Source organism: Dreissena polymorpha, chromosome 10, assembly GCF_020536995.1.
Source record: "Dreissena polymorpha isolate Duluth1 chromosome 10, UMN_Dpol_1.0, whole genome shotgun sequence".
Classification (NCBI taxonomy): Eukaryota; Metazoa; Mollusca; class Bivalvia; order Myida; family Dreissenidae; genus Dreissena; species Dreissena polymorpha.
Window position 1 is genome coordinate 85,056,228 of NC_068364.1, and position 17,890 is coordinate 85,074,117.

The 17,890-nt window shown below is 33.9% G+C and overlaps 7 protein-coding genes across 17 annotated transcripts in view; 3 read left to right on the top strand and 4 right to left on the bottom strand.

The window, feature by feature from the left end:
- The window catches only part of LOC127847411 (uncharacterized), a 334,665-nt gene that overhangs the window by 255,412 nt on the left and 61,363 nt on the right, over window positions 1-17,890 (top strand). The window lies entirely within an intron of this gene.
- LOC127847412 (uncharacterized) overlaps window positions 1-17,890 on the top strand; it is a 292,485-nt gene that overhangs the window by 234,209 nt on the left and 40,386 nt on the right. The gene's annotated exons all lie outside the window — the stretch shown is intronic.
- The window catches only part of LOC127847426 (14-3-3 protein homolog 2-like), a 278,492-nt gene that overhangs the window by 192,922 nt on the left and 67,680 nt on the right, over window positions 1-17,890 (bottom strand). The gene's annotated exons all lie outside the window — the stretch shown is intronic.
- The window catches only part of LOC127847419 (GDP-fucose transporter 1-like), a 291,500-nt gene that overhangs the window by 186,776 nt on the left and 86,834 nt on the right, over window positions 1-17,890 (top strand). The window lies entirely within an intron of this gene.
- Window positions 1-17,890, bottom strand: part of LOC127847414 (dnaJ homolog subfamily C member 11-like) — a 313,717-nt gene that overhangs the window by 169,280 nt on the left and 126,547 nt on the right. The window lies entirely within an intron of this gene.
- On the bottom strand, window positions 4,448-9,392 carry LOC127847424 (mucin-3A-like). 3 transcript variants are annotated; one of them, XM_052379331.1, is made up of 7 exons: window positions 9,182-9,392; window positions 8,906-8,953; window positions 8,628-8,777; window positions 7,950-8,035; window positions 6,803-6,875; window positions 4,985-5,956; window positions 4,448-4,721 (listed from the first exon to the last, which is right to left on the bottom strand). In XM_052379331.1, exons 3-6 carry the CDS (start codon window positions 8,770-8,772, stop codon window positions 5,346-5,348), a joined length of 915 nt encoding a protein of 304 aa, XP_052235291.1. In that variant the 5' UTR covers window positions 8,773-8,777; window positions 8,906-8,953; window positions 9,182-9,392; the 3' UTR covers window positions 4,448-4,721; window positions 4,985-5,345. The 3 variants fall into 3 exon arrangements, with proteins under 3 accessions (XP_052235291.1, XP_052235290.1, XP_052235289.1); XM_052379330.1 differs by lacking the exon at window positions 8,906-8,953; XM_052379329.1 differs by lacking the exon at window positions 8,906-8,953 and having other exon boundaries at window positions 9,113-9,392.
- Window positions 17,159-17,890, bottom strand: part of LOC127847416 (uncharacterized protein DDB_G0271670-like) — a 56,736-nt gene continuing 56,004 nt past the window's right edge. For all 5 annotated transcript variants that reach the window (XM_052379319.1, XM_052379318.1, XM_052379317.1 and 2 more), the window contains exons 7-8: window positions 17,702-17,884; window positions 17,159-17,294 (exon numbers count right to left, since the gene is read on the bottom strand). In XM_052379319.1, coding sequence (XP_052235279.1) covers window positions 17,260-17,294; window positions 17,702-17,884 — 218 coding nt within the window. In that variant the 3' untranslated portion in view covers window positions 17,159-17,259. The remainder of the gene's footprint in view (window positions 17,295-17,701; window positions 17,885-17,890) is intronic.

Sequence of the window (17,890 nt, forward strand, 5' to 3'; positions counted from 1 at the left end):
ATATGTTTTAAAATAAATCAGCGATTTAAAATTAATGCATTATATAATACAAATGTGATTCGTTCCATATTTTGAACATGATTGTTAATTAAAGAAATTGGCAGAAATTAAGTGAGGAAGTAATTTTAAGTTATTCTTAATAAGGCAAACTGCAAATAATATCAAATGAATAAAAACGTGAATGAGTACCTCTTGCCCTGAGTAATATTGTGTACACTGTGATAGGAAATTGTTTCAGTTTATATAGGACAACATCTTACTTCAAAATTTCAGATAAGGACAGTGGTAATTAGTTCAAGTACTGTAATGATTGTACAAGTATCAAACGTTTCCAACGCCAAAATACGCAATCCTTTTGAAATTTCTTTCAGACAAAAACGCGATGGAAATATAATGTTATTCTTTGTTTTGTACTACTTCATACAAAAAATATTTGCGGTGTATAATAAGTAAGATTGCAATGCAATTACGTTAGAGAGTGTTGGAATATTCAACATTTGTAGAGTAAATTACGGCGCGCCTGTATACCGGTTAATCTTGCAATGTGTTTTAATATTGACAGTGTCAATGCGGTGATCCCAGACTTAATCGGATTCGGTGTATTTGTATGTTATGGGATTGTTATGTGTCATATGTGTAACTTCCAAGTTTATATAATATTAATGTGGTGAGGTATGGCTAGACGATAGACAAGTTAAAACTTTATGATTTCATGGCTCTGAACCAATAAATGATAAATCATTTTCATATTAAATGGTGTTTGACTTTTGTCCTGTATTGCATATGTGATTGCGAATTTACACGAAAGAAAAGACTGCCGGTTGATAACAAAAGAATTAACTTGATAATGAATTGTGGGTGCCCACTACATTATGGCTATGAGGGTCACATGTTTCGTGGTGTACGTATTCGTCCGAGCGCAGTTTATATTCTATATGTATGCCTGTTGTTTTAATTTTACATAACAAAAACACTCCATAAAAAGCCATCCTGGTAGGTTAAATGATCTTAAATGGAATAATTAAACAATGTAATCAAAATAAAAGTAATGCAAATAAATTTAAAATTGATACAATGACGTGTTCCCATGTTATTTAGCACTAGTATATAATAAAAGTTTTACGTATTTAAAAACGATTACAATTAAATAGGAGAGTTTCAATCATCGCATATTGTGGATCAGAAAAAATGGATATTTTTCCCTAATATAAAAATCATTTTATGAAAATAAGTGTTAGGCCATAATTATTCATAAACATTTTAAAGAAATCAATGCAGGTAGTTTCTGTATGAGTTTTTGGTAAAAAAGACTGTGTTCTTGCTACTTTATGCCAGTTAAAGCAGCAGGCGGTTGATTACTAAAAGATACCATATCGGCAGATGAATGCATGGTTTTTCCTATAGGTGGTATCGTGTGTGAAGAAAGACTGATGTTGTTAAATCTGGAATCAGCCCCACACAGTCATGGCTTCAATATGTGCGCGCGCAACAATAAGCAGCCTAGAGTTAGCGTTAACACATTTTATGTTAGTGTAATGATTAAATGATTGTCTACCCTTTTCACAAGACAAATGCATTATTGTGATCTCTGTCAACCATTCAATCTAAACATCAGCTGCGAAGTGCTTAGAATTAAAAAAAAAACACGAGAAAATTATGTATTCGTCTGTTTGAACATATCAATTTGATTTCTTCGATACGCACAGCCACTTCCCGCGGTCTCACAGTCGCTTGGGCGAGTCCATGACAGTTGGTATTGTGCCTTTATCACACATGCTTAGAAAATAATAAACACATTATTGTAATGACACTGTACTTTAATGATTACACACAACACTCAACAGTGACCTCTTATTTTTGATAAGATTTTTGTCACAACTTGTTTCGACATTAAAGCCATGTTATAACGTAAGAAAATTAAACGTAGAAGGATTTAAATAAATAAACAAATCTTCAAATTATGTGAGATTAGACACAACCTTCACGCACAAGCATCGGACGGACGGAAGGACCGATAGAAGACAACGGACGAAAGGAAGAACTTCCGATATGAAGACCAAAAGGACGGCGGGAAGGATTTATGGACGAAAAAGGGCAAATATAATCCTCCCCACGTAAGAAAGTGGGGGTAGAAAAATCAAAACTTTGTTTTCTTACTACTGACAATCTGTAAATTACACAAGACAAACTTCGAATAAATATCCAATATATCCGACTCTTAAATACAATTGAATTTCACGTGTAAATAAGTAATAAAATCTGTACCTGTTACATTGAAAGCTTTAGTGTTAATTGTGATTGGAAACCTTTGAGTCTATTGAGGAAAACATCTAACCTAGAACCGATAACTTTTGATCAGGACTGAGGTAATTTGCTAAAGCATGTAGATGACAAGAACAGTATCTAACGTAAACTAAGCAAAATACAAAATCCGTTTAACACTTCTTACATATTAAGACACAATCGACGTGGATATAGAATATTGTTTCATGGCTTAAACTATTTACTTATTTCATCATGGTACTACAACTAGACAACCATTTTCAAGTTCGAAGCGATGTATACTAAGTACAAGCAAGGGTGTTGCAAAAGACAGCGTTGAAATATTCAATATCTTTGAATTTAATGTTTGGCGCGCCTTTCAAACTTTGTTTTTTAACATTGGTACAAGCGGTTACCACAGAATAAGCTATGTTCGGTGTATTGATGTGGCTATTGTGAGTGTGATGTTAAATTTGTTTAGCTACCAAGATGAGATAATATTACCGAACTAGTGGTGTTTTGAGAGCCGTTTAAAGAGTTTAAAAAGTATTGCCTTTTCTAGGCTGTTTCTATGGAGTAACCTTAGAATTACTTAAGTTTATTTTAAATAGTATTAGATATGTTTAACCCTGTATTTGCAAGTCAATCACTTTTATTTAAAGGGGCCTTTTCACGTTTTGGTAAATTGACAAAATTTAAAAATAATTGTTTCAGATTCGCAAATTTTCGTTGTAGTTATTATATTTGTGAGGAAACAGTAATATTGAACATTTACCATGCTCTAAAATATCCATTATGTGCATATTTTGACGGTTTAAAAACCTTCAAATTATTAAGCGTTGCAACGAGAAACGATTAAATAATTTTGAGAGTTCAGTTGTTGTCGTTATATATGATGATACTACGAGGATTGCTTAAATAAAGTATAAAAATGAATCACTCATTTTATCAGCACGGTTGGACGAGTGGTCTAAGCGATAGACTTTTACTCCAAGGGTCAGTGGTTCGGGCCAAGTTAAGGGTTACTTTATTTCTTTCTTTCATTTTTTTGTTATTTTACTGGAGCCTTTTAGGGCCAATGTTTATATTTATCAATATAAAGCATTTAAGGACAAACTTCAATACATGCCAAAATCTGTGAAAAGACCCCTTTAACAGAAAACTAAGTGTTGTTATCAAGCATTTTTGTCTGATAATGTTTCGGAAGTTTCACAATTCCTATATTTACAATAATCTGTAGACAAAACCTCTTTCGTCATAACTTACAAATGATGAGAGGTCCAGGCCTATTTCAAAATCACAGATTCCATTATCTCGAAGACTCATATAGGTAACATTTTCATTTTATACATGAAACGCCTTCTTAGGTATTTGTCAGAAAACAGTTTCTAGTCGAATATTTTAAATACAGTTTTGCAGTTCTCTGTTATTTTACATTTTGTTTTCACAATACAAAAACAATTCTTTCTCGTTAGCCAACGATGACCTCCTGGTAGGATTTATGTTCTGAAAGAGAACAATCAAATTATGTTAACAAACGGGTGTTGTGTGATAACAATTGTGTTCTTGTTTATTATATGTTTGTGCAATTATTTTAATATTAGTAGAAAGTTTGAATGAATACCTTAGCCATTTGTCTTTATTTCGCATACAAGGCATCATAAACATAGTTATGTTATAAAAAGCGTTGAATAAACATTACGTATTTGTTAGGGGCAGTGACAATTGAAGAGAGCGTCTCTGTCCGCGTATGTCCAGTGTGAGATAATAAAATAAGTGACTCGTTCCATACTTTGAACATGATTCTGAATACAATAAATTACTAGAAATTAAGTGGTGACGTTTTGTTAAGTTATTCCTCAACACCTTTCTTACTCGTGTTGGCCCGATAACATGCGTTTATTTACAGAAGCATACACTTACCATATCGGCAGATGAATGCATTGTTCCAACTACAAGGGATATCGTTCCATTGTTCTTTCAGGTGAATGAAAACTAATGTTGAATGATCTGGAACCAACACCACGCAGTCATCTACGAAATGTGTGACACTCACTTCCGTTATCCAATTTGTAAATGTCAGTGGATGCCATGGAAACAAAAAGATACGAGTATGAGGTTCATGATGTTTTTATACATAACATATCATAACAGTGTAACAAGTTCTATACATTTCTAACCTGATGACCAGATGAATGTACCCTCGTGATTTCTGTCATTTAGTCCAATCCAAACATTACCCGTGACGTGATTAGAATGTAGAAACGAGATAACCATGTCTTCGTCTGTTTGACTGCGAATATCAACCAGATGACCTCCCCGATATGCGCAGATGGTTTCCGCGCTTTCCCAGTCCGTTGGGTAGGTCACGAGCTCCAGGCAAGTGGTACCTTGGAATAACGTGGCTCCATGATATTGTTCTGCATGATTCTTCATTAAGTCAGAACAACTGCTTGGAACTGGATATAAAACAATTGTTATGAGTACAGAACTAAATTTATTTTGTCTTTTCACTATGAATAATTTTATATACGGGAATGGACTTAACGTGCGTTATTTATTTTTGAAAATACTGATGAAATAGCAGTAAAATTACGTATTAACAGTCAATATTGAACATACACATTGATAAAAAGCATAAGGTAAGCGTTTTTTGTACATATGCATTTAAAACATATTACCATTTTATGAAGAATTGTTTTTAGTTTAATTGTGCACTTACCGTGCGTTAGTGTTGTTGTTTCTACTCGATGCGATGTTGTTTCTGCTGTGGTTTTTGCTGTTGTTGTAGGTGGAGTGGTCGTTGTGCTTGTTGTACTTATTGATTGAGTGGTAACAAAAGGAATGGTTATTGTAGAAGTAGAAGTGATCGGTCTAAAGGCGTCCGTGGAAAAAACTGTGAGTGTGGTCGGTAGTGTGGTATATTTAGCATTTACTGCTAGTGTTTGAGACTGCAATACTTCTTTAGTTGTCTTGGCGTGTGAAGAAAGTTCAGATTGTGTTGACCCGGAGGTTGAACTTGCAGTGGTAGTTGTTGACGTTGATGCTGACGAATCGTTTGGCATTTTTGTGCTTGTTAATGCTTAAGAAGAATGCGACTGTGTTGGCCCGGAGGTTGTATTGGCATTGGTAGTTGTTGACGTAGAAGCTGACGTATAGTTTGAAATTTGTGTGCTTCTTAATGCTGGAGAAGAATGCGACTGTGTTTGCCCGGAGGTTGAAGTTGCAGTGGTAGTAATTGACGTAGATGCTGACGAATAGTTTGGCATTTTTGTGCTTGTTAATGCTTGGGAAGAATGCGACTGTGTTGGCCAGGAGTTTGTACTTGCAGTGGTAGTTGTTGACGTTGATGCTGATGAATAGTTTAGCATTGTTGTGCTTGTTAATGCTGGAGAAGAATGTGACTGTGTTAGCCCGGAGGTTGTACTTGCAATGGTAGTTGTTGACGCAGATAATGACGCATAGTTTGGCATTTTTATGCTTGTTAATGCTGGGGAAAAATGCGACTGTGTCGGCCCGGAGGTTGTACTTGCAGTGGTAGTTGTTGACATAGAAGCTGTTGAATAGTTTGGCAATTTTGTGCTTGTTAATGCTGGGGAAGAATGCGATTTTGTTGACTCAGATGTAGGAGACTTTTCAGTTGCTGCTGATGAAAATGTGCTTATATGTTTTGTTGTAGATGTCGTCGTTGTAGCTAAGGAGAAACAAAATATAATGATTCACTAACTCAAAACATATCAACAAGTCATAATTATGAACGTATATATGTGCATTATAGTGCAGTATTAACTTATGACATTGCAATACATTATAAAGCGAACAATTGCTATAATAAATCATTTTTATCAGAAGGTTTGACTATCTTTAATGTTTTACGTAATATTATCATAAATTTTCAATGGAAGCCTGTATCGATACTAAATTATTTCTTCTGTTTATGCCTACGTCCTGTCTTAGAAAGATGAAGCAATGTTTCTTTTTTCAGACAAAATGTACGGTTTCGTATTATATAACCGGTATTATTTGTCTCATATTTACATTACAACATAATTATGCAAGAATGTGGGTTACACCATTGGTCAAAACTCCATATAAAAAGATGCATCGATTACATGAGACATAACGAGCAGGTATTATGTATGCAAATGTTATGGCAATATAAAAAGTATAGAAATAATATGCCATGAAATATCACTAGCAATGTCATCATCAACGTAAGTAACAACATATCAATGATCACATTATTAATAATTATGTTAATCACAATAAAAATAGCAGTCAAAGCCATCGTCGTTATCATATTTTTAAATGCTGATCAGTTACGTTTTAAGCAGTGTTTTCTATAGATTGTTGGCTACTACTCCCTTCGAATTGTATCACCAACAGGAACAATAGCATTAAAGAATTACGTAAACTGGCAATTAAGGACGAACGTAAATTGTAAAAAGCATAAAAGTATCATAACATTAGAAGTCGGTCTTTGGAATACCTTAATTTAAATTCAATAATGATTCATTGAATATTTTCATTAATGGCTCACAAATATCGTCAGGGTTTGGATTCCCAGGACATGTCTGTATCCTTTGCTCTGAGCTCTGCATAGCGTACCCTACCTTGGAAAGAATGAAAGTGAGTAGATACTATCAAATCAAAACAAACATAATTTCAGACACTAAATTAAACAACACAATATGTATATAAAAGAGCAATCCACGCGAACATCGTTGTTAAGCATTAAATATCGAAGAGACCATACCTTTCACGCTCTTAATATCAAAACAAACATTTATAATCCAGTAAGATGAAAACGATAATTTATTATAAATAAAATCTATTAAATAATATACTCATAATCTATTTACACGAACAAATCATTGATGGCACTGGCCAGTAAAACAAACATCCTGTGTTAGCACTTATATACAAAACGAATACACTTTAAAACTACAGACGATCGAATCGAACTGACTTTATCACTTAATATCAAAACGACATTTCTTTATAAACAATAACTATCACGGATATTTTCTCGACGAAACGTCATTAACAAAACAAACAACATACTGCCCAACACTATGTAATGTTAAATGTTCCGCGAAAATAAATTTGGAAAGAGTGTTCCATACATCTACATTTCAGAGTATCCGTATATCTTGAACTTTGACCTTTTGCATATGACTATTCTTGCACAATAATTTCATATAGATAAGGAACAACCTCAGAGTTTTATAACTACTAACAAACGACACAAAGCAGTCTGGAAACAGAACGCGGTATTGTAAGTGTAACAGGTAGTCCTCCCTCACTTCAAAAGATTAATATAACCACCATGCACTATTGTGTATTGCTCTCTACATAACAATGATAGATTACAAACTATTGCCTTTTCAAAATTGTTTCAAATTGATTAGCAATATACAAGCCACGCCCTTTATATCCAAGCACTAAACAACAATGCGTTTAAGATTAAGTAAAAAAATACATCAAGAAAAACGTTCAAAATATTTTTTATGTTGTACTATTAAATTTTACGTTATTGAAGTATGATATTTATGCTTGTCATTCATTAAGTTTACTTATTCCTTTATTCGAAGTTTTTTACACAGCCAATAATATTAATACGCCTATGCACACAATTAAATGATGTGGTGATTGTACCTTTAATAAACACGAGTTCTATAACACACCTGATGGCTAAAAGCTATTGGTATCCAAGGGCTGTCTGTGATAAGCGACGTGTAAACGGGCTTGCAGTCAAACTCATACAAGTATCCTGCAAGATGATCAGAAACATTATTGTCAACATTAAATGTTTATATCTAGTGGTATGCGTTGTGTGTGTTGTTGTTGTTGTTGTTGTTGTTGTTGTTCAGTTTGTTTTTTTTCCAAAAATTCAAATAAGTTCATCGTGTGCAAGATTTCACAGCGTAAAACATGTGTTTGTCTGTTAATAATTTCCACATTACCAGTTCCGTTTCACGTTCATTAAAAACAAACAAAAAACTACAAAAAATAGTAAATTGGTAGGAGTTCGTGATTTATTTGGTTGTGTGCGTGTATATCAGGTAATGGAAACGTTTATCGAACGTGAATACTTTAAATAAAACCTTTCAAGTCAAGCGTAGATATAAATCAAGTTCCTATTTAAATATTTCGGCAAATATAAAACTAAATATTTATTATTTTTATTATTATTAAATAAGACCAAAACACAGACATCTATGACTTATATGGAATCATAATAAATACATGGAAGCCACTGTTTCTGTGTGTACTATTATAATGTATATTACTGATGATGGCTATAACTGATATTTAACCGTTTGCTTGACCAAGAAGAATAAAATTGCGTAATGAGTGCTTACCTATAGCAGCCGATGACTTGTCAGCAGTGGCATACACAGGAACCTCCACCGAGTAACTACACAGGCAGGAGAAGTCACCCATGACCAAAACCACGTTACCAAAGAAACACGCCACCAGTGCGAGAGCCGACAGCGCGCTGAACATGTTTCCTTGAATAAATCGCAATATGTTGTAGATTGGTATACACAATTATATAATAAACTTAAATTTTGCCATCACATTGGTCATCAAGTTTGGATTTGTAAAATGAGACTGATTAAAAAAAAGGAACACTTACACTTGGTGTTCTCTAATGGCGCATGCTTTCCTTCAAATAAAATTACACCTGCGAAATATAGTCACATCGGATTAAGGTACATTGATTATCATTAAACATTACACATTTAAATGAATGGTTTAATTAGCTTGTCTTAATAATGTGTACTTTTTCTGATAAAGCATATGGGAAAACGTATAATTTTAACATAAAAATGCTACAGTATACCGTGAATAATAACCGTACAGAATCCTCGTATAATGATAAGTGTAAAATATAGAAAGATAGTATATGTACTTGCAAACTCCGTCATCTAGTGAATTTCTCATCGTCTTATCTGTGTGACCATATTTAGCCATTGTTTTGTCTTCCCTACCGTGATCATAATGACCCATCTTTAACTTCCAAATCGTTTATTCTATCGGGTGATCGTACCGTCCTTATCAAACGTTTGCCTATGTAGATTGCCATGTCATTACAGCAATAAGTCATTCAATTTGACCATTCAATATATATACCATATATATACACAATGAAAATGTATGTTCATGATTATGTCAGATGCTACTTGACATCAGCCTGTCCTAAAATATTAGCATTTATATCGTCATCGAAAGCGTTACAACATAAAATCTAATGAATAACACAATACATGTTATAAGTATACAAACAAATATTGACAAGTTCTACTAACAACTGTTTCAAAATATCTGGCTTACCGAATAAAAAGGATGAAATCATATTTTGTTAATATGTTATGCACATACTCATTCGGTAAATGTTTTTGAAATTAAATTGTTGATATTTATTGGTATATATGTTATACACCTGTATGCATGCAGGCCTTATTAACAGTATTAATAGGATAAAACAAAACAAAAGCAGGTCTACCCCTTTTGTTATTTATTTACATGTTCTTGTTTTACGTATTCAAACAAGTTGTTTATACATACATATCATAATCTTAGTTACTAATATGACTCATAAGCCATCGATATGTCTTACGTCTGGAGTAGGTATCATAGCGTGTCTTCTAATTTACTTTCATGAACATATAATACAATCGTTTACTATGAATTTGCATGCGTTTATTTAATTTGCAATGTTTGCACCAGTAATGTCGCTATTTGCAAGATTTGCTAACAAAAAACATCACTAGTAGCAATTATAGCAATTGTAGAACTTCTTACAAAGCCCATGCACGAATTATTTTTAATATGAGCTTTGTCTAAAGTTACGAATTAATTCGAACTGAAACTGCGACTAAATAACTACCCATAAACGACAAATCACATGTCAAGACAACGAGACGTAAGATTCAACACACCAGGATGAATGCAGAAGGAAACGTCAACATGTTTCTTGGAATATTTGCAAGTTAACATAAGTTACATTCGGATATCAATTATCGTATATAATTATGTAGTTGAACTTACGCTATGGATAAGTTCCCATACAAATACCAAAAGATAATATTCCGCAATGATGTTTGTTTTCTCTCAAAATGGCATAACCATGTTTAAACAAGGCTTCAACAGGATTGAGAAGAACACAAGTTCGGTAAAATCTCCTTTCAATTAATGAATGTGTGCATTTGTCCTTTATCTTTACATTTGTATTATTTCATACTATGTTTTTTAAACATTTACCAAGCATGTTATTTTCATATTTACCAGACGTTTTACTTATATTTGAAATTAAATAGCCTTCATGTTAATACTTTTTGTTATTAACTATATCATATGTACTTTTTGAGTTACTGATATGTACAGTTTGTTTGGAGGGTTTTTGTTGGCGATTGGCCGGGTAGCGGTTGTGTAGTTTAGTGTTTTAGTGGTGTGACTTTGCCGTGCATGAAGGGAATCCAACAACACACTATTCCAGTGAAAATTAATGAAATACGACAAGGTAGTGATACACATCTTTCGTATCAGTTGTCATTTCCGCTTATTCAAGAATCCCGATGATACCAGTATTGATTAATAAAACTATTTATTACCATCAAAACATGAAGAAGAAATTACACTCTCTCCAATAATCATGTTCAGTCAATTCTTATATTCAACGCCTATGCGGTTAAGAAGGAGATACCATTTAAAGACAGTTACGCACGACGGCGGACAAGAATCAAATCAGCTTACCGACTTTTAAACAAATTATATAATTCATTTGACTTACAAGTCAATCTTTGCTTTTTGCGATTTAAGTATTTGAATGTTTATTGTGATTGGTATTCGTTTGAGTTTATAACGAATGAAATCTAACTTGATAACTTAGCATGACAGTGGTTATTATTCCTAGAATTGTAATGATACAAAAACATTCCAACGTATCTTAAGTAAAAAAGTAATCCTTTTAAAGAGGAATTCGACATTGAAATACAATATCGATCTTCGTATATAACTTATGTTAATGTACCATGACTAAATATATAGATATTATAATTCATTTCTATGTATAATAAGTAAGAGTGCAGTAAAATAACGTTAGACATCCTTGTGATATTAAATACCTGTGAATGTTATTTTCGGCGTGCCGATTGAAGCTTCAAATCTGTTTTTATATTGATGGTTTCGATGCAATGACCCCATAATTATTCTAGATTGGTTAATTTGTCTGTTTTGTGTAATTGTTATGTGTTTATGTGTAACCTCCAAGTCTACTTAAAGTAGTTTAAAACGTAATGCTTTACATCGGCCGTTCTGAAGCGCTGACCCCAAAATAGGTCCATTTCGTGTATGTGTGTGTGCATTTGCATATTTGCTTTGTTTACCTTCCAAGATATGTTCTGAGTGAGGTTTTACGTGTCAATTAAAGCACATTGCAAACACCATCGTTAAACCCATTTGTGGTAAATGTTGTATGGCATGTTCAATCGCATATTTCGCGTTGACGAAATAGTTTTCATGACAATATATCGGACAGTTTATGATTTTCAAGACAATGTGGTCGTTAAGGTATCATTGTTCGTGGTTATGGAGTTTTATTTATGCCATAAAATGCTGCATACAGTGCACGTTTAATTTGGTATTCGTCTAAACCGAATACTGTATCTGTTATTTCGAACATAGATTTCAGATAAAAGCGGTTGTTTAATATCACAATACAAAATCACTTCAAAGTAATCATTCCCGTCAGCCAATAATGACATGGTAGGGGTTATCATCTGGAATAGAATTATTAAACACTGCCATCAAACGATAGTTGTGGTTTGCTTTTGCTGCTGATGCTTTCAAAACAACGTTGCAATATGTTCGTTTTTACTTAAGAAAAAAAGTTGCGTGTTATACCATAACATAGTGCCTTTTATTAAGCAGAAACTAATAATTAATATTACCGGGTATACGTATTTACATACGCTTTAAGAATAAATACAATTAACTCTTATTTGAAGCACAAACAAAATCGGGTCATTGTTTCGGACTGTTAAATGCGGGAAACAAAACAAGTGTTCAGATCCATGTAATTGCAATTATTCCTCATTTGCTATTGACAAGCAATTTATTCAGTACGTTTCTATAAAATTGTGTTATTATAGTCAGTGTACAACAATTGACGATAAATAACTTAAAAGATATGCTAACCATATCGGCAGATAAAGAGATGGTTATCACTACAGCTGAAATCGTCCCATTCTCCTCTGTGGTGAATAAAGACCACTGTAAAATCTGGAATCATTGCCACGCAGTCATGGACGTAATGCGCAAACGGAACATTCAGCACTCCATTTACCCCCGATTTCCAATATGCATATGTCAGCGAATGACCTGCAATAAAACAATATTGATATGGTAAATGCTTATTCGCAAATGTAATGTTATGTACTTAATATACATTGAAATATTGTGTCAGTGTAATGAGTTTTATAATTACCTAACCTGATGACCAAACGAATGTACTTTCGTTAGCTCTGTCATTTAGTCCAATCCAAACATTAGCAGTGAAGTTGTTAGACTGAAGAAACGAGAACACTATGTCTCCATCTCTTTGACTGAGTATATCCACCTGATGACCTCCCCGCGACGCGCAGTTGGCTTCCGCGCTTTCCCAGTCGGTCAGGTAGGTAACGAGTTCAAGACAGGTATTGCCTTGAAATAACGTGTCCCCGTGGTATATTTCTGCGTGGCTCTTCACGGCGCCGGAACAATGGCTTGTGACTGGATTTAAAAACAAAATATTTTAATATACTGAACTCCAATGGTGTGTCACTGCTTTGTCTCTTTGAAAGTGAATATAAAGATGAGCTCGTATAGACGCGCAGTTAATTGTCGTTCTCTCCCAATCTTTCAGATAAATGGCGAGTTCTAGACAGGTAGTACCTTGGTAAAGCGTAGCGTCTTGGTAAACTTCGTATCGGAACAGCGGCATGTCACTAACCATTATAATAAGTTCATGTAAAAAGCAGCTCTATAAGATGTGTTTCAAAAATGTTTTAAACAGATATTTACTTTGATTTTATCCTTAAACAAAGTCATTGTCTAAGCAGTGACCATTTATTGTAATGTGTATTTCGCACAAAAATAATTGGAAAAATATAATTACGTAACACGACACTCGATGAAGGATATACAATTTTAATACAAACATACAATCAAATTATGTTTAACAAATAGGCATCAAGGTACAAGTATATGTGTAATACAGCATTTGCCCTAATCACACATCTACACGTGATTAGTGTGACCATTGTAGTCCGATTTACTTACTCTGATTTTGTATAGGGGTGGTGCTCCTGTTGACGATGATACGTCTGTTGTCGGTTGTGCCGTTATTGTGGAAGCAGCTCTAGTGCTCTCTATGCCGTCTGTTTTTGTGGTTACGATTGGAGTGTTCATTCTGGTGGTGGCTATGTTAGAAGAAGTCTCTGTATGATTTATTCTAATGACTACTTTGACAATTGTATGCCCATTCTGCTCCTTGTTGTTGTAGAAGAAATGCTAAGTAATGCTGTCTCTAATTTTGCTTCCGGAGTGATTTATTCACATGTAATACTTATTAAATAAGCACATGAATTGGGTCATTGTCACATTTAGAATAACTACAATAAACTGATTTCGGCATATTCCAGTGTTCCGCTGAGAACAAAATAAATGCATTAAACTGTTTAGGACCATCAAATCATCATATCTAGTAACACAACACAAAGTTGTGGAGATGTCACTAACTCGAATTTTCTTTTTGATCATGTTTTCTTTTAAACAGCTCTTTGGTTGAGTAGGCTCTGCTGTTTGACAAAAGTTTACGTACGAAGATGGTCACTCAATCCAAATCAAAAGCTTTCTCCTGGAACTTCGCTTTGTTGTCAATTGACGTGTCGGTAATTATTAAAATTAAAACATATATTAATTGATGAAATTTATCATATATATTACCTATGTCTGCTGATCATAGCTGATCTACAATTTATACAGAAGAAACTACGTTTATAATATAACAAAGAAAAGCACTCACACGGATCGGTTAAAATATGGGAGCATAATATCAGTGATGGTATAGTGATTAGCGTGTAAATACAATACATGTTTATACCATTTATTAAACAAATAAAGAATAAATTACGGAATGTATTTTGCAGTTCAATAACCAAAACACAGGTACACAGCCCCTGGGACATTGACTGCAAGAACATAAATTTATTGTGTTATCACCTCATGGTCGAACTGTATCGCGACCCAGAACCCATCAGTTGCGGCGGCTGTGGAAATTGGCTTACAGTCAAACCTACTCATATATCCTGTGTAAGACACAATATTTATGAAATTGTGGATATGAAACATATTGCGCGAAAATATTGTTTTACTAGATATGTGTTATACTGAAACAAGACCCTAAGGTAAATGTACTCATTTTGTGTAAGCAATTAACACAATAATTATAAAGTATTGTTGGTATTTTAATTTGCTCTGACTGTTAATGAAAAGCATGTACCTAGTTTCCTTGACGTAGTGTCCATGTCTGCATGCACCTCAGCGCTCAGAGCATAATTACAAAAACACCAGTAGTCGCAGGTAACGAATGCCAGGTTTAAACACGTGCTCAGGACTAACACAGTTGCTAAATAACGATACATCTCTAGAAACGAACCTACGGAATACCAGTAGATTAAAGGATAATTGCATAGCGAATAAGTATTTATTGCAGAGATCTCCGTTTTGTGACGTAAATGTTCCTGGAATGTTTGTCTTACAGGTACACAATGCAGTATTAATTCAACACCCACATGTTTACTCAAACTCGTGATTAAGCTAAAATGAATAACACACAGATTGTTTAGAGCACGGAAGTCTCCAATTTTCACTTTTGTCATAAAACTCCTTTACTGTCGAAAACATTGTAGCCAATAAAGTCGGTGCGCAATTTCACATGATTGTTAACAAGTATATGGGGTTTTATCCATCGCACGACAATACAATGAGTTAGATACGACACAATTTTACAAATAGCTTTATTGGCTAATTAAAGGTATTATCTCCGGTTATGTCGAAAACATCTTTACAAACATAGCGAGGCGCGCTAGTTCACATGCTGGTTGATATGTTCCTTAAGTGAAAGCAATCGAGAAGCACTCTATTTAGTTTTACGCGCCTCACAAGTTAAAACACATAATATGGGCATAACTCACTGGGTTGCTAAAACATCTGAATCAACCTATGGCGGTGCGCTTATTTACGTTTAAAATATTTTCAGCGAATTCAGCATTAATACTTTCTAAATTAAGTGCGACAAAAGTTAAACCTGAGACTTAACTAAGAAAACGGTCCGTACCTCGTTTATGCCGAAACATGGGAACCAAAATATAGAGGTGTTCAAGTTTAGATATTGATTAATATGTTTCAGGCTACGACCTTCTAGTAACATTATCTCTGAGTTATGCGCGGCATAAGTTTAAAAAAACTGACATTTTTATAAAAGGGACCATACCTCCGGAAATTCCGAAAAAATCCGAACCAGAGGTTGAAGGTAAACAAATTCACATTTTGTTTAATATAATACAACTAAACAAATTGGTAAATTTGCATCCATGTTGCAGCAATACTTTTCAGATACAAAACCTGAGTGACGAAACGGCCTTTGCTTATTGGACTTTGGACCGAAGGACATACGGCCAAAAGGACTGACGTATTGACGGACGAACAAGTGCACGTTTATTTCTCCCCCTCTCAGAAAGTTGAGAAATACATTTCAAAACTTCTCCTGTTTCTACTTAAAATATTTAATTAAAAGATGACAAACTATTCGTCAGTATCCAATATGACCGGCTCTTTAATGCATTAAGATTTCTAAAGGGCAATCAATAGAAAAATCCGTACCTGTTGCCTTTTTGTGTTTGAGTGTGCATTATGATAAGAAACTTTTGGGTTTATTTAGGAGCATCTTACTTATGAATTTCTGATAAGAACAGTTGTATAAAGTTCAAAAAGTGTAATGATACGAAACTTATCCAAAGTCAAACTAAAAATTAGTTAAAAAATTTACTGAGCCGCCATCAACAAGGAAATATGCCTTTTAATATTTCCAAAATTGTTGAATGAACTACAACTAAACTAATAATCATTTTATGTCCTAGCTGTATACAAGAAGTGAGAGTGCATAGCATTAACATCAACAAGATTGGAATATTCAATTTCCGTGAATGTTAATTTCGGCGCCTCTTTCAAGCGGTTCTAGCCCCAAATGTATTTTAAGTTGATATTCTAAAGGTTGTGACCTAACAAAAACAATTTGTATTTGAGTATTTTGTGTGATTATTATGTTTCCATATGTGTTCTGAGTTTAGATAATCTAACTATTCTAAGTGAGGTTTTTCGACTTATAAATCTAGTTTAAAACTAAATAATTTGCATTGACCGTTCAACGAACCCCAAATGAGTCGTGTTTGTTGTATTTTTTGAGTTATTTGGTCGCAATTTAACCAGTTGGAAACTCAATGCCTTCAATTGACAGTCCGAATGCGTTGATAAATCATTTATGTTAAATGATGTATTTCATTTTTTGCCTTGTATTTATACATATTTGGTCACTTACATAAAATAAAAGACTTCTGGTTGTTAAAACAAATATATCACATGATAATGTTTCGGGAGTGCTATGATTGACGCAACAATCTGCACACGATTCTCGTATTGTGTGCGCCTGTTTACATCTGTATGTAATACAAAGCTCCGAAAGGTGGATATTTTACTAGGTATTCTTCGAAAACTAGTTTCTAGTCAGTGTTTTCAACAATAAGGTCAGATCACAATTCAAGTGAATTCATTATACAAGAGCGCTTCATTAAACAATACAAAAGCACTTTATTAAAATCAACCGCGTCAGCTTGTCAGCTCGCAGCTGATGTTTTATTTCACAATACTAAAGCACTACTGATATTCCCGTCAGCCAATGATGACCTCTTGGTAACGTTTTTGTTCTGAAATTTAATAATGAAACACTGTTATGAAACGCCTGCTTTATGTATTTGTAATTGGTGTTGTTTTCAAAATAACCATTAAATATTATTTTATTTAAGTCTCAAGTTGTTTTTGATACAATGGCATGATGCAATTTATCAAGCAAACACATGATACATACTATACGTATTTAAATACGCTTGACAAATAAACAAGTTACTGTTAACTCATATTTTGAATTAGAATAACGAGGTTAAAATTAAGGACTGTAAATTCGAGATATGAAAAGGTGTGCTTCGTTCAATATATATGTGCTCATTCTTTATTAAACTTTTAAGATAAATATATTCAGAAAGTTTATGTACAATTGTGTTCGAATGTGTGATTAAACAGCAACAGACGGTACATCGCTAAAATATACGCTTACCATATCGACAGATAAAGGGATGGTTTTCACTACAGCTGAAATCGTCCCATTCTCCTCTGTGGTGAATAAAGACCTCTGTAAAATCTGGAATCATTGCCACGCAGTCATGGACGTAATGCGCAAACGGAACATTCAGCACTCCATTTACCCCCGATATCCAATGAGAATATGACAGCGGATGACCTGAAA

Coding starts and splice junctions, on each gene's coding strand:
- LOC127847424 (XM_052379329.1), bottom strand. CDS start 9,197: ATGACGGAGTTTGCAAGTACATATACTATCTTTCTATATTTTACACTT. Junction 8,036..8,627: donor CAAGTCATCGGCTGCTATAG/GTAAGCACTCAT, acceptor ATCATCTTGCAG/GATACTTGTATGAGTTTGAC. Junction 6,876..7,949: donor CAATAGCTTTTAGCCATCAG/GTGTGTTATAGA, acceptor ATTCTTTCCAAG/GTAGGGTACGCTATGCAGAG.